This window comes from Trachymyrmex septentrionalis, unplaced genomic scaffold, assembly GCF_001594115.1.
Source record: "Trachymyrmex septentrionalis isolate Tsep2-gDNA-1 unplaced genomic scaffold, Tsep1.0 scaffold67, whole genome shotgun sequence".
NCBI lineage: Eukaryota > Metazoa > Arthropoda > Insecta > Hymenoptera > Formicidae > Trachymyrmex > Trachymyrmex septentrionalis.
The window spans coordinates 268401-280071 of record NW_017305852.1 but is presented as its reverse complement, the minus strand read 5'-3'; the positions used below and the strand labels follow the sequence as shown (position 1 = coordinate 280071).

The following is an 11671-nucleotide window of genomic DNA, read 5'->3' as shown; positions in this document are numbered from 1 at the left end:
GAGTTCACAAAACTTTGGTAGCCTCAAGATTATCATAACAAATTCTGTTGAATATACTTTATTGTTATTTAATAAAATATGTATTTTATCAATCGAAAAAAAATTTGCATTTTACTTTTACACAGAATAAATCAGTATGCACGGATTTATTCTGTGTAAAAGTAAAATGCAAATTTTTTTTCGATTGATAAAATACATATTTTATTAAATAACAATAAAGTATATTCAACAGAATTTGTTATGATAATCTTGAGGCTACCAAAGTTTTGTGAACTCTAGATTGCCTCTTGTGATATTATCTCAAATTAACTTGTAATCAAAATATTTATTAACTCAAAACAATAAATAAATATTAATGTAATTTATGTAAATTGTTAATGCAGCTTGACTTTTGATATACCTTGTATGTATACGTAGAGCTGTTCTTTGCAAACTACATATAATACGTCTGTTCGCATGTATGTCTTTAGGACACTTTAAGGATCCCCAAGGCAATACGATAGCAATTAGAAATCTTCGTCTTTCTATACAAGACATTAATACGCAGCCACCAGAACCGAGTCTTGCCAAAAAGTTGTTGAACGAAGCAGTCAGTTCTGCCTTATGCGAACGTACAACTATGATTCACATCGGCACAACCGAGTTAGATATCCCTGTTTCTGTTCCTTGGTTTGAAGCATGGAGAGAAATGTTTTTGAGCGTCCAGTTTTCGTCAGATCACGAATTCACAAAGCATCTGCTCGCATGTATGATAGTTGTTTCCACAGCGGAGGACAATCCATTAGAGCGAATTCAGACTATGGGAGCGCAATTGCATCAAAGTATACCAGGAAAGTTGCCTAAATGGTTCAATAATAATGCTCTTAGGTATTACATCTTAGTTCACGACGCTATTCAGGATGATAGAAATAAGTAAGTACAATATTCCTTTTTAAAATTTGCGTGAATTTGAGAGAAATTGATTAATTCAGATTTTTTTTTATAAGCGTATTAAATTGATAAATCAGTTCTTTCTACATGTTTATATTTTCATGAAATCTATTTTTCAGAGCAGAAACAGTTTTTACAGAGATGAAAACTATTTATGGTACTAATAATTGCTTTCTGTTACAAATGAATTCGAGACCGCCTGGTCTTTCCGATGACAATACACATTTGCCTGATCCTTGGAGTCAGTTCTTAATAAAACATTTGGAATTGGCTGGTAATAATGAACAAAATAGTTCTCCTCGTACGCCTGCGGATACAGGCGGAGTATCTGCTATGCCGAGCGAGCTGACTACAGAAACTGAAAAGTACGTTTTTTTAGAGATTAAAATTTATTATAATAAATTTATAATTATTTATAATTATAATTTCAAGTTATTTATATTATAAACATATTACCAAATTATTTTATCTTTGATCTTATCGTTCAAACGTAATTTCGGAAATATGTAATCTGTAAAAGCAATTCCTCTACAGAACGAGTCAAATTGGAACACCGCTAATGCCGCACAACTGTGTTACATTATCATCTCCAGATTTGACGGAGTTAGTTGCCAGAGTTGATACAATTAGTCTCTCTGAAATATCCGAGTCAGCAAATACAAATCTAGAAGTCGGACAAGAAGCAGTTCCGGTTACAATTCATCCTCTCAGTCCAGATAATGAGAAATCACAAAGTTTTATTTCGGTGACTAATGTCAAAGGTCAATTCGTTATTACTAATTCACCAATGAATACAAATGTCTGGGCGGATTCTCCGAATTATGTGATTGCTCAACATGGTGCTCGTCTTTCCACCCAAGATTTAGAAAGATTACGGACATTAATAACGGAATTTTGTTTGCGGAGCTTGTTGCCTTATGTAGAAAAACAGATTGGCTTATTGAACGATGTGATTTCAAACAAGAGAGTCAGTAGATCGCTATTTAGTGCTACGAAAAGGTGGTTTAGTACAAATAAGCCTGGTGTGCCAGGTTCGGCGCCATTGAATGCTGTAATGTAAGAAAAAATCATGTCTCATTAATCTTTGTTTTACAAAAAAAAATCTTTTTCCATGATTCTTATCTTGAAATTAATTATATTAATGTGACACGATTAATAACTTCGAAAATTGTACGTTTATGTTTTAGTTACACAGCAGAATCACCAGAATTACAATTACGACGCTTGGGCGATCTGTGTTTCATGTTTGGTCATTATTCGCTTGCTTATCAGGCATATCACAGCGCGAAGCGTGATTTTGCAGCGGATCAAGCTTGGGTGTATTACGCTGGAGCTCTTGAAATGGCTGCTTTAAGCGCTTTTATGCAAGGCGAAACGAACAGAAAGACTATTGAGTACATGGACGATGCAATATTAACTTACACAAATAGCTGTAAGACGCCTCAATTCGCGACAAGGGCAACGCTGCTCAGCGCCGAATGTTTGAAGGGTCGGGGATTGTATGGAGAAGCCGCGAAGCAACTGATACGAATGACCAGCGAAGATTCTGATTTACGTTCGGCTTTACTGCTCGAGCAAGCTGCTTATTGCTTTATCGGGCCGAAAATGATGCGCAAATATGCCTTTCACGCGGTTCTGGCTGGACATAGATTCTCGAAAGCTGGCCAAAAAAAGCATTCCTTAAGATGTTATCAACAAGCGTATCAGGTAAGTACCCGAATATATCATTGTCTCTGGTAAAAGTATAGCATTTTGTTAGAAACTTTCTTTTATAAGGAGCTTTGTTATTTTATTAACAAAACATATGGTATATTAGGTATATTATGAAAGAGGCTGGTCTTTGGCAGAGGATCACATACATTTCACGATCGGCAGGCAGGCTGCATCCCTGAAACAGGTTTCCGAGGCGGTAAAAGCATTTGAAAAGTTACTTAATGCTTCTAGTAAACAGCATGCTCCGCAACAGGCTGCATTTTTACGAGAATTTTTACATACTCATAACGTGAGTATAATACGCAACCACACAAATGACAATTACAATGAATCGATAGCTTAGATAGCTTTTATCCAGGGTGATGGTGTAGTTGTTGTTTCAGGAAAATGGTACGAGTTGTACAGTACTTCCTATTTTACCTTTGCCATTATTAGATAACAACAATATTAAGGTACTGTACGGTCCATTGGGCAAACAAACTGAAAGCAATATTCCAGCGAGTCATGTCACGTTTAATACTGAAGAGACGGATGACGTGAGATGGTCGAAAATGGAAGAATTGCTGATAACCGAGGCGCAGGGTTCTCCGCCTATGATATTTAAACCAACAATTGCGCTATACTCTAGAATAAGTAATAACTCCGTAAAACCCAACGCAGTTTTAGGCGAACCTGTGCATTATTCCATTGAGTTGCACAATCCGTTACATGTCCCGCTACCACTATCAGACATGACACTGTTGTGGTCATTCACTTGCAATAACGAGACTATCACGAATGAAACAAAAATAATCGACAGTTCAAGTCCGGTCGATTCGGATATTATAAATGCAATTCTGTTGCAACCAGCATGCAAACAGAATATCGTGTTGTCTCTTACGCCCAAGCGAGTGGGCGAATTGAAGATCTTAGGTATAAGTTATAAATTGTCCAATTCAGTACAGATGACAAGTGATTCATCGATAGCAAATTCGACCATTGTCGCCGGTAAGAGATTATTCGAGATTACGCCGCCCAAACTAAAAAATATCAAAGAGAAACCCGGTATGAATATGTATGGGAAGGATTATAGGCTGGAGATGAATGTGATAGAGAAGGCGGCATTTATGCAGGTATAGTTTTATGAAAAGACGATTATGTCACATAATACAAAAAATTGAAATTCGTATTCCTCTTCGCAGATACTCTTTACTAAACTATCGCCAGAAATGCTATGTGGCGAGGTACAAAGAATAGAAGTTACGTTAAAGAATGTAGGTAATGCACCGTTGATGAACATATACATCGCATCCACCGACGCGAAACTTTTTACATTAGGAAATACAGAAATTGATAAATTTGCAAGTGAAGGTAAGCATACGAGTATGTCTTTAGGACATATATTTTATTTTATTACTTTGTGTTAGATAAGATATTTTGTATTTCTCTTCCGTCTAAAATATGCCATTAGTATTTTTTATATGTGTTGTGTGTGTGTGTGTGTGTATGTGGTTTATCAAATATTTAACAATATTTTATTTGCAGATTCAATTACAAAGAAGAGCAGTAAGTTAGTCACAAAGGTGACATTACCAGTCTCCAAAAATCGTATGTTGAATGTGGGCGAGACTCACAAAATGCCACTTTGGGTGCAAGCACCCCACATAAAAGGCACTTACAGATTAGATCTGCTCTTCTACTACGAAAGCGTCGAATCAAAAGCTACTTTGAAACATCGTTTGTGCCGACATACTTGGCAATTAACGGTGTTGGACTCAATACAAATTACCGCGGTTGCCGCTAGAAGTAGATTGTTCAAGGACGACTCACCGATGTTAAATTTAATCATGTCCGTTAAGAATACCAATCAAGTTCAAGATCCATCCATAAATGAGATTATTTTATCAGAAGTATCACTTCAGAGTACTGTATGGTCCGCGTTTCACTCCTCGGGTGTGCCCCCAAGCATAAAGGTACAACCTCAAGAGGTATTTCATCTGATGCTGAAGCTGAAAAAGAAGAAGGCTAACGGCGAGTCGATTATTTCAAGCGTGTCCTTAACTCCCGACGAAGGCGGCGAGACATTGATCGACAGTTATCCATTTATTAATTTTATACAGAGACGTCATATTCAACCGCTGGACATGAATGAAAGTGCAAATGACATGCAACAGTTTCAATCGCAACAAAATGCTGAACACAACTCTGTATCGGATGTTATGGCACTGAATTCTACACTGATTGTCAAATGGTGCGCCAACGTGACGGAGAGCGGTGTAATTACCCGAATGGCAGTCGGACAGCATCATCTCGAACTCGAGCATTTAAATAAGACATACAAACATCCGAAAGAGCGCACCGAACGTAATGAATATGGCGTTCGTTTAAAAATTTTTGGTCCAGACCGAAACATATCAAATGCAGTAACTGTCCCTCTTAAGGATCCCATATGGGAAACGGAATATCTGAAAAGTCTAATCTCGTTTTCTCTCAGTCACCAAAGGAAAGTCACACACGATTTTCGGCAAAGCCGATTGTGCATCATCCCTGTAATAATGTATTTACAAAATCACTCGGAAATGCGAGTCGACATTAAAATAAGTACGATAGGTACTAGTAGGTGAGAGAAATAAAATATTTATAAGCGATATTTCTAAAGTTCTGGAAATCTAGTGCGATTAATTATAAATCAATAGATAAAAGATATTGGGAAGATTTTCGAACATCGCCTACAAAAAAAATAGTTTTGTGCTGGGATAAATATGTTATATAGTTTAACTATGTGATATTAATAAAAAAAGAGATTTAGAGGATAATTCCTAGAATTTTAGAAACATCTTTCATTTAATATATATATAAAATATTATTTAGCGTGCTTAACATTGCGATTTGCTATTTTATTCTTATATTATTTTCTCTTTACATGTATATACATATGCAATTTTCTTTTGCAGCAAAACTCATCTTCCAAATGTTAAGTCTCAGCTGTACTCACCGCAAGCTTCGACATACTACAAGTATGCTGGCCACTCGTCAATTTATTCCGATATCGAAGCGCATGCAAGTAATATCATGAAATTACATGCTGTGCTGATCAGAGCGGGAACGTACGACCTGGCGGCGCGAATAGAAATCTCCGCTAAAATTGTAAATAGCCAGGAGTATGTCGCTCAAAAAGGCAAGATAGAAAGTATATGCATCATTAATGATGGCAGTACGTAGATTCATATCTATAGCGATTACACTAACGGACATGGTAGTGCTACATTTTAGTGTAATTCAGAATCATTCCTTGTCAGTATATGTACATATATATGGCGTATGTTGGAAATTGTTACATTATATTATAATTGATATTTTAATAATGCCAACATATTTTTTATCTGATATATCCAATTTTAGAGTCGATTATTTTGCTACAATAATTTTTTGTATTCCGGCGGATACGCGGCGAGATATATAAAAATCAGAATCTCCTATTCGGGATCGATTGCGTTTAGTAAGTCAGATTTCACTAATGTAATTACTTAACTTTTTTTATGACCCGTTAGTCTCGAGCTACTTCATGGTAAATCTGCGAAGCAGTCGAGCGCACAGTAGAGATTTCAACACTCTCTTCTGTCGCGTCGCGTTCAATTGAGAACGACTGCATATCTTTAACTGCCAAACAAACGATATATCTTTTACCAAGACATCGTCTATAAAGTACTTTTATATATATAATTATTTGTCGCCTACTTTCATCGGCAAAAAAAATTTTTTTCCTTTACACAAATGAGTTTATTTAAATCTCAGATGTACAGAATAAGCGAAAAGTAATTTCCCTGGTCGCGTTAAAAAATTAAAAATTCATTTTCATTTTTCTGCATAAATTCAATATGTATATTCGGCGATCGATGTGATTGCTTATAACAGCATTAGAAATAGAGATTAGACTTTCCAAACATTTCTAAAGCATATGACACGCGGACACGCATTGGGATTTTTTTTGAAGTGTTCGGAAGAATTCGAAAGAACAAAATAAAGAATACTTGAGGTCTTTTAGATAATAGGCTTGTATTTTTTGTACAGTGTATTTCTTAAGAAATAAGAATGTGTATAAGTCAATTTTCATGAACCAGAGTATTAGTAGAGTATTGTAGATTATAATGTGAGAAAGGAACCTGTATATAAAACTTGTCAAAACTTGTCATAAGTATAATGGGCAAAGTTATTTAACATTTTAAACGATTATGACATTATTATTTGTAATATATCATCTTTCCACGACACATTAAATTTCCCGTTACAAAAGAATCTTTAAATAACTAATCTTATAAAAAATAATATATAATCGCCCTGAGACAAATTCTTTATAAAATAAAGGGGTCTAGATTTTTTTGTAAATCTAATGGTATGTGTTAAAATATTTATTCTATAAATACATCTCAAGAAGTATATTAAGCTTTTGATAATGCATTAGCATTATAAATATATGTACAAGTGTGTAGATAATGTAAATATGATTAATTGTTAATGTGCATATATACATTTAATCGTGTTTTTTTTTATATCGTTTTTATGAAACCGCTTACTGAACGTTCAGCTCGCAAAATTACACAACATTTTCAACTTTCACTAAATTAACTTCTATTAGTTCTGGGAGGATATTCAAAGTGTTACTTGCAGTAACATAAATAATTGCAAATAGAACCATTGCAACATTGTAGCTGCACATAGAACGCGACAATGCTTGCCGTGGCGGAAATTGGCGCGAGAGACAGTCAGTTTATCGCTTTTCCATAAAAGCGGAAGAATAATTGGCTATTGCGCTAATTTCCGCCGCGCGGCAAGCGTTACCACGTTTTATCTGCGAGAACCAAGAATTTCAATTATCAATAAGACTTGATTTAATTTCTGTTGTATTTAGTACGTCTTTTTTTTGTAATATTTGATGTAGTTCCAAAAGAGTAGAACCTCCCTAATTGACTACGGTCGGGATTCTGTATGTACACGGCTACTAACAACTGTCGGTGTTATAACGATTTATATCCCATAGAGTTGGGATATGCGGCTACTCATAGGAGATGCTACGTACAGCTCGTAAAAAATTTCACACAAAATAATGCTTATAAATAGACGTAAAATGACACAATTACTTATAAAATATGTCTATAAAGTATTATTAAGGAATAAGAATGATAAATATATATATGAAATAATAGAAAATAATTATAATCTTCCTACATATATTACAAGTGTTATTACATGAGATATATATTTCATGTAATGCGTTTATTGCATTTAGTGCACTGAATCCAATCTGCGCACTTTGTATACTTTGGGCATAAGCCCGCCCGCTAAAAATGCCGTATATCCCAAACAGATAGGATATATAAGACAACAAACTCTCTAAACAAAGAGAATACAAGAGCAAAACACTTATATTTTGCTATACAACATGCATGATGGCGCTGTTTATTTTAGTGATAAATCAATAACTCACAATAATTTCATTAATATGTTAAAGAAACTGAAATCATAATATAATACTAATATAATATAAAAGGCATGTAACAAAGTAGTTGCGGGAAAATTATCTCCAGTCCTATTTTTTCTGATTTCTGCTTCGTAAATCCCAGCGTGGCGTATCTGCCGGAGTTACTCTATATTTATATAATTAGTTATAATAAAGAAATATAGATTACTTTAGAAATGATGATTAAAAAAACATTAATATAATGCAGATAGTAATGAAAGATACTAAACAAATATAGATTAAATTGTTACATACATGATTTCTTTTATTGCAACATCTGGAAGCAAAATGGACTCATCTTTACAAATATTCGTATCCATACAAATTGTTTCATCTGAAAGTATATGCTGCTTTTCTCGTGCATATTGCACAAGTTGTCCATAGGTTGGTATACCTGCTCTGAAAAATAGAAAAGTACTTATTCACTTTTTTCCAATTTATTCAATCAAATTATATATTTCTTTCTCTAAATTTTTTTGTATAAGGAAAATACTTACACTTTTATTTTTTTATTATCATTTTTTCTTTTATCATTCTTTTTTATATTCAACCATTTTGTGGGGACAGAATTTTCCTTCAATCGCCATATCTGCTTGAGTGGTATATTATCTTGTGGCTTTGTCCATCGAAAGCAGTATTCCTCGAAATGAATACTACATATTGTTGCTAAATGTATATTTTATAGTTAAAAAATTCTATATCCACATGCACACAAGGCTCAAAAAAATAAATCAAATTTAATCTAAGGGATGATAAGCCTCGCACGGTGTTAAAACATTGGTTTGTTTAAATTGATTTATATGAATTGAAATTTAATAAGAAATTTTCAAATTTATAACATAACATTATAACAAACATTTCAACCTTTTAAACTGATAATTTAACAGATATTTTAACAAATTTAACTTAACTTTCCTGTTATATAAATGACAAACTAATAACATAACTTTCCTGTTATATACATATTCTTTTTAAGTTGTTAGTTTATTAAAGAAAGGTTTCCAGAATATGTATCTATTAATCTCTTTAAACATCTAATCGTAAAAATCAAAATTAAATTACAATTAATCGAAATGTTGAATTTTATATTTCAATTTTATTCATTAGATAACATCTCTACAGAAATAATTAATGTATATGTATATGTTATTCAAATTTATAAATTGCATTGCCGACTTATCAACATGTAAGAATTTTTATGTCTCTGAGATTATAATTTATTTGCTATATGATATCAATTGTCACATTAAGTATAAATGTTTAAAACCACCAATGTTTAAAAGATTATTTATATAATTCTAGAGAATTCTTTCTTCTTATTAAATTAGAATTCGTGTAAATCGACTTGAAACAAACAAAGCGTTTTAACACTCTGTGAGGCTTATTGGTTCTTTAAATTAAATTTATATTTTGTAGTATATTTATTACTCTTTCAAAATAATATAAAATACAATTACATAATAATAAATATTTATATAAATTTTAATAATTTACCAGATTTAGGTAATTCTCCTTCGTTTTTTCCGCAGGCCTTCAGCCATTGCTGGCGAACAACAGGTTCTTTCGGTAATTTAAAAAATTTTATATCATTTATCCGTACACGATTAGTACAATTTTTGATGTAACAGCTTGGCATGGTGCTTAAAAAAATATATAATTGTATACAAAAAGAAACTGCAAAATTTATATACTTCTCACGTGCACACGTATATGCGGTAATTACAATCTACTTTATCTCAACAATCAATAAAATTAGACTCATTCGATTTTGTAGGAAATTAAAGAATCTGACAGAAAAAAATGTCGCTCTGCCCCGCGAACAGATATTAAGCGTTAAAGTTGACGATTATCAAGATTAGGAAATCTGTCACAGAAATTAAATGAGGTCCATAATTGTACTGTTTCACATGGATTTCAACTCTCCACGCGAAGCGACTCTCATCCCACGACTCTCACTCTTCCCCCCCCCCTTCACTCTGCGAAGGGTCGCACAACTTCTATAAAACCAGCGGCACAATGCTTGTTTTCCTGCTGGATTGTTAACTGAATGCTTAGTTCAGACTGGAAGCAGCAAGCGTCAAGCAGCAGAGCAACAACCAGCAAGGCGATATTTTTTTATGCCACTGTAAATATCGCTTCGCTGATTGATTGCTGCTCCGCTGCTTGACGCTTGCTACGTCTAATTTGAATTAAGCTTAAGCACATATAAATACAGGCAATAGGCACAGGGAATAGAGAAATACGTACCGTCCAATGAGAGCTTCGAGATATAAGTTCGATACATAACCTATATTAATACAAACGTACCACTACAAAAGTGCAAGAAGTCCATAAGACAAAAAATGTGGCACAAGGAATAGGAACAATCTTCCGACGTGTTGGAATTTTATTGCCTGTTTCTTGTTACTTCTTGATTAATGTTTTTTGAGATTATATTTTCATTCGTAAGGTATTAGCCGGTTGATCAACTGTTTCAAACCATTTGCCGCGAATGCCACAATGCGACGGGATCCAAATGAAAAGGATCTGAGTGTTCCTGAATTTTGCCTCTTCAACCAGCGCTCTGATTATATAATCTGTGCGCTCTGATATAAGAAATTATGTAGTTATTGGTTTTATTACAGTGATTGCTTAGAGCAGAGAGAGAGAGAGAAACCTGAGAGAGGGCATGCCGGTCCAAAACTTGTAACCGCAAAATGCTACCATGCACTACTGCCCCCTGACAAAGTGGATGTAAATTATATAGCTCTGACGGTAATACATCCATTTTTCTGAGGATAATACATCCACTTTTCAACTCCAGATAAATCGATACTTGGTTCATATAATCGTGCTACATTTACAAATTGTTCATCAGAATATTTATCTCTGCAATCTTACATGTGCGTGATGTTTATTTCACTTAAAAGTATTAACATTACAGTTATATTATATTTTTACAAATGTGTTAATATTTATATTTTAAATAAGCTATATACATATGAATTAAGTTATATTTCAAGCATTTTATTTTTATTAAACACATTTTTATAATTTATTTATTTTATAATAAGATTAGAAACAAAGACCGTTTATGTTAAATACATTATTTTAAATACGAAGCGCCACTATGATCTAAATGTTAAGATGTTGAACTATTATATACAGGGTCCGGCAAAATGATCTCCCACATTTTAATCTTTAATAAAAACGCCATTGTAAATGCTATTTAGATTTTATTTTTATTAACTGAAAATGTATGCTATGCCATTTGTTTTTATTGAGTTTTGAAAATTACAGAGTCCAAGTGGCGACCATTTTTTTCGATACACATTCGAAGCTGATTTCTAAAAGTTTCCATCACTCGAGCAGTAATTTGAGGCGATATTCCTGTAATTTCTTGGCGTATTGCTGCTTTCAATTCGTCAATGGTTCGGGGGTGGTGTTGAAAAACCGTCGCTTTCAGGTAGCCCCAAAGGAAAAAGTCGCATGGGGCAAGATCGGGTGAACGCGCAGGCCACCCAACGTCTCCACGTAACGAGATTACGCGTC

The 11671-nt window shown here is 33.8% G+C and overlaps 2 protein-coding genes across 7 annotated transcripts in view; one reads left to right on the top strand and one right to left on the bottom strand.

Annotated features, from left to right (window-relative positions):
• LOC108753259 (trafficking protein particle complex subunit 8) overlaps window positions 1-6957 on the top strand; it is an 8143-nt gene extending 1186 nt beyond the window's left edge. Inside the window, exons 2-10 of one of the 2 annotated variants that reach the window (XM_018494704.1) lie at window positions 471-912; window positions 1050-1295; window positions 1465-1986; window positions 2118-2637; window positions 2747-2932; window positions 3027-3755; window positions 3825-3993; window positions 4168-5242; window positions 5577-6957. In XM_018494704.1, the coding sequence (XP_018350206.1) occupies window positions 471-912; window positions 1050-1295; window positions 1465-1986; window positions 2118-2637; window positions 2747-2932; window positions 3027-3755; window positions 3825-3993; window positions 4168-5242; window positions 5577-5844 (4157 nt within the window). In that variant the 3' untranslated portion in view covers window positions 5845-6957. Of the gene's footprint in view, window positions 1-470; window positions 913-1049; window positions 1296-1464; window positions 1987-2117; window positions 2638-2746; window positions 2933-3014; window positions 3756-3824; window positions 3994-4167; window positions 5243-5576 lie in introns of both variants that reach the window. The other variant, XM_018494703.1, reaches the window with a different exon arrangement.
• A 1204-nt stretch (window positions 6958-8161) lies between these two features.
• On the bottom strand, window positions 8162-10782 carry LOC108753239 (52 kDa repressor of the inhibitor of the protein kinase-like). 5 transcript variants are annotated; one of them, XM_018494658.1, is made up of 5 exons: window positions 10388-10782; window positions 9635-9780; window positions 8638-8806; window positions 8396-8539; window positions 8162-8267 (listed from the first exon to the last, which is right to left on the bottom strand). In XM_018494658.1, exons 2-5 carry the CDS (start codon window positions 9774-9776, stop codon window positions 8210-8212), a joined length of 513 nt encoding a protein of 170 aa, XP_018350160.1. In that variant the 5' UTR covers window positions 9777-9780; window positions 10388-10782; the 3' UTR covers window positions 8162-8209. The 5 variants fall into 5 exon arrangements, with proteins under 5 accessions (XP_018350160.1, XP_018350162.1, XP_018350158.1 ...); XM_018494660.1 differs by having other exon boundaries at window positions 10448-10782; XM_018494656.1 differs by lacking the exon at window positions 10388-10782 and adding an exon at window positions 9864-10365.
• Between the last annotated feature and the right edge of the window lie 889 nt (window positions 10783-11671).

Coding starts and splice junctions, on each gene's coding strand:
- LOC108753239 (XM_018494658.1), bottom strand. CDS start 9,776: ATGCCAAGCTGTTACATCAAAAATTGTACTAATCGTGTACGGATAAAT. Junction 8,540..8,637: donor GATAATAAAAAAATAAAAGT/GTAAGTATTTTC, acceptor TCTATTTTTCAG/AGCAGGTATACCAACCTATG. Junction 8,268..8,395: donor GTTGCAATAAAAGAAATCAT/GTATGTAACAAT, acceptor ATATAAATATAG/AGTAACTCCGGCAGATACGC.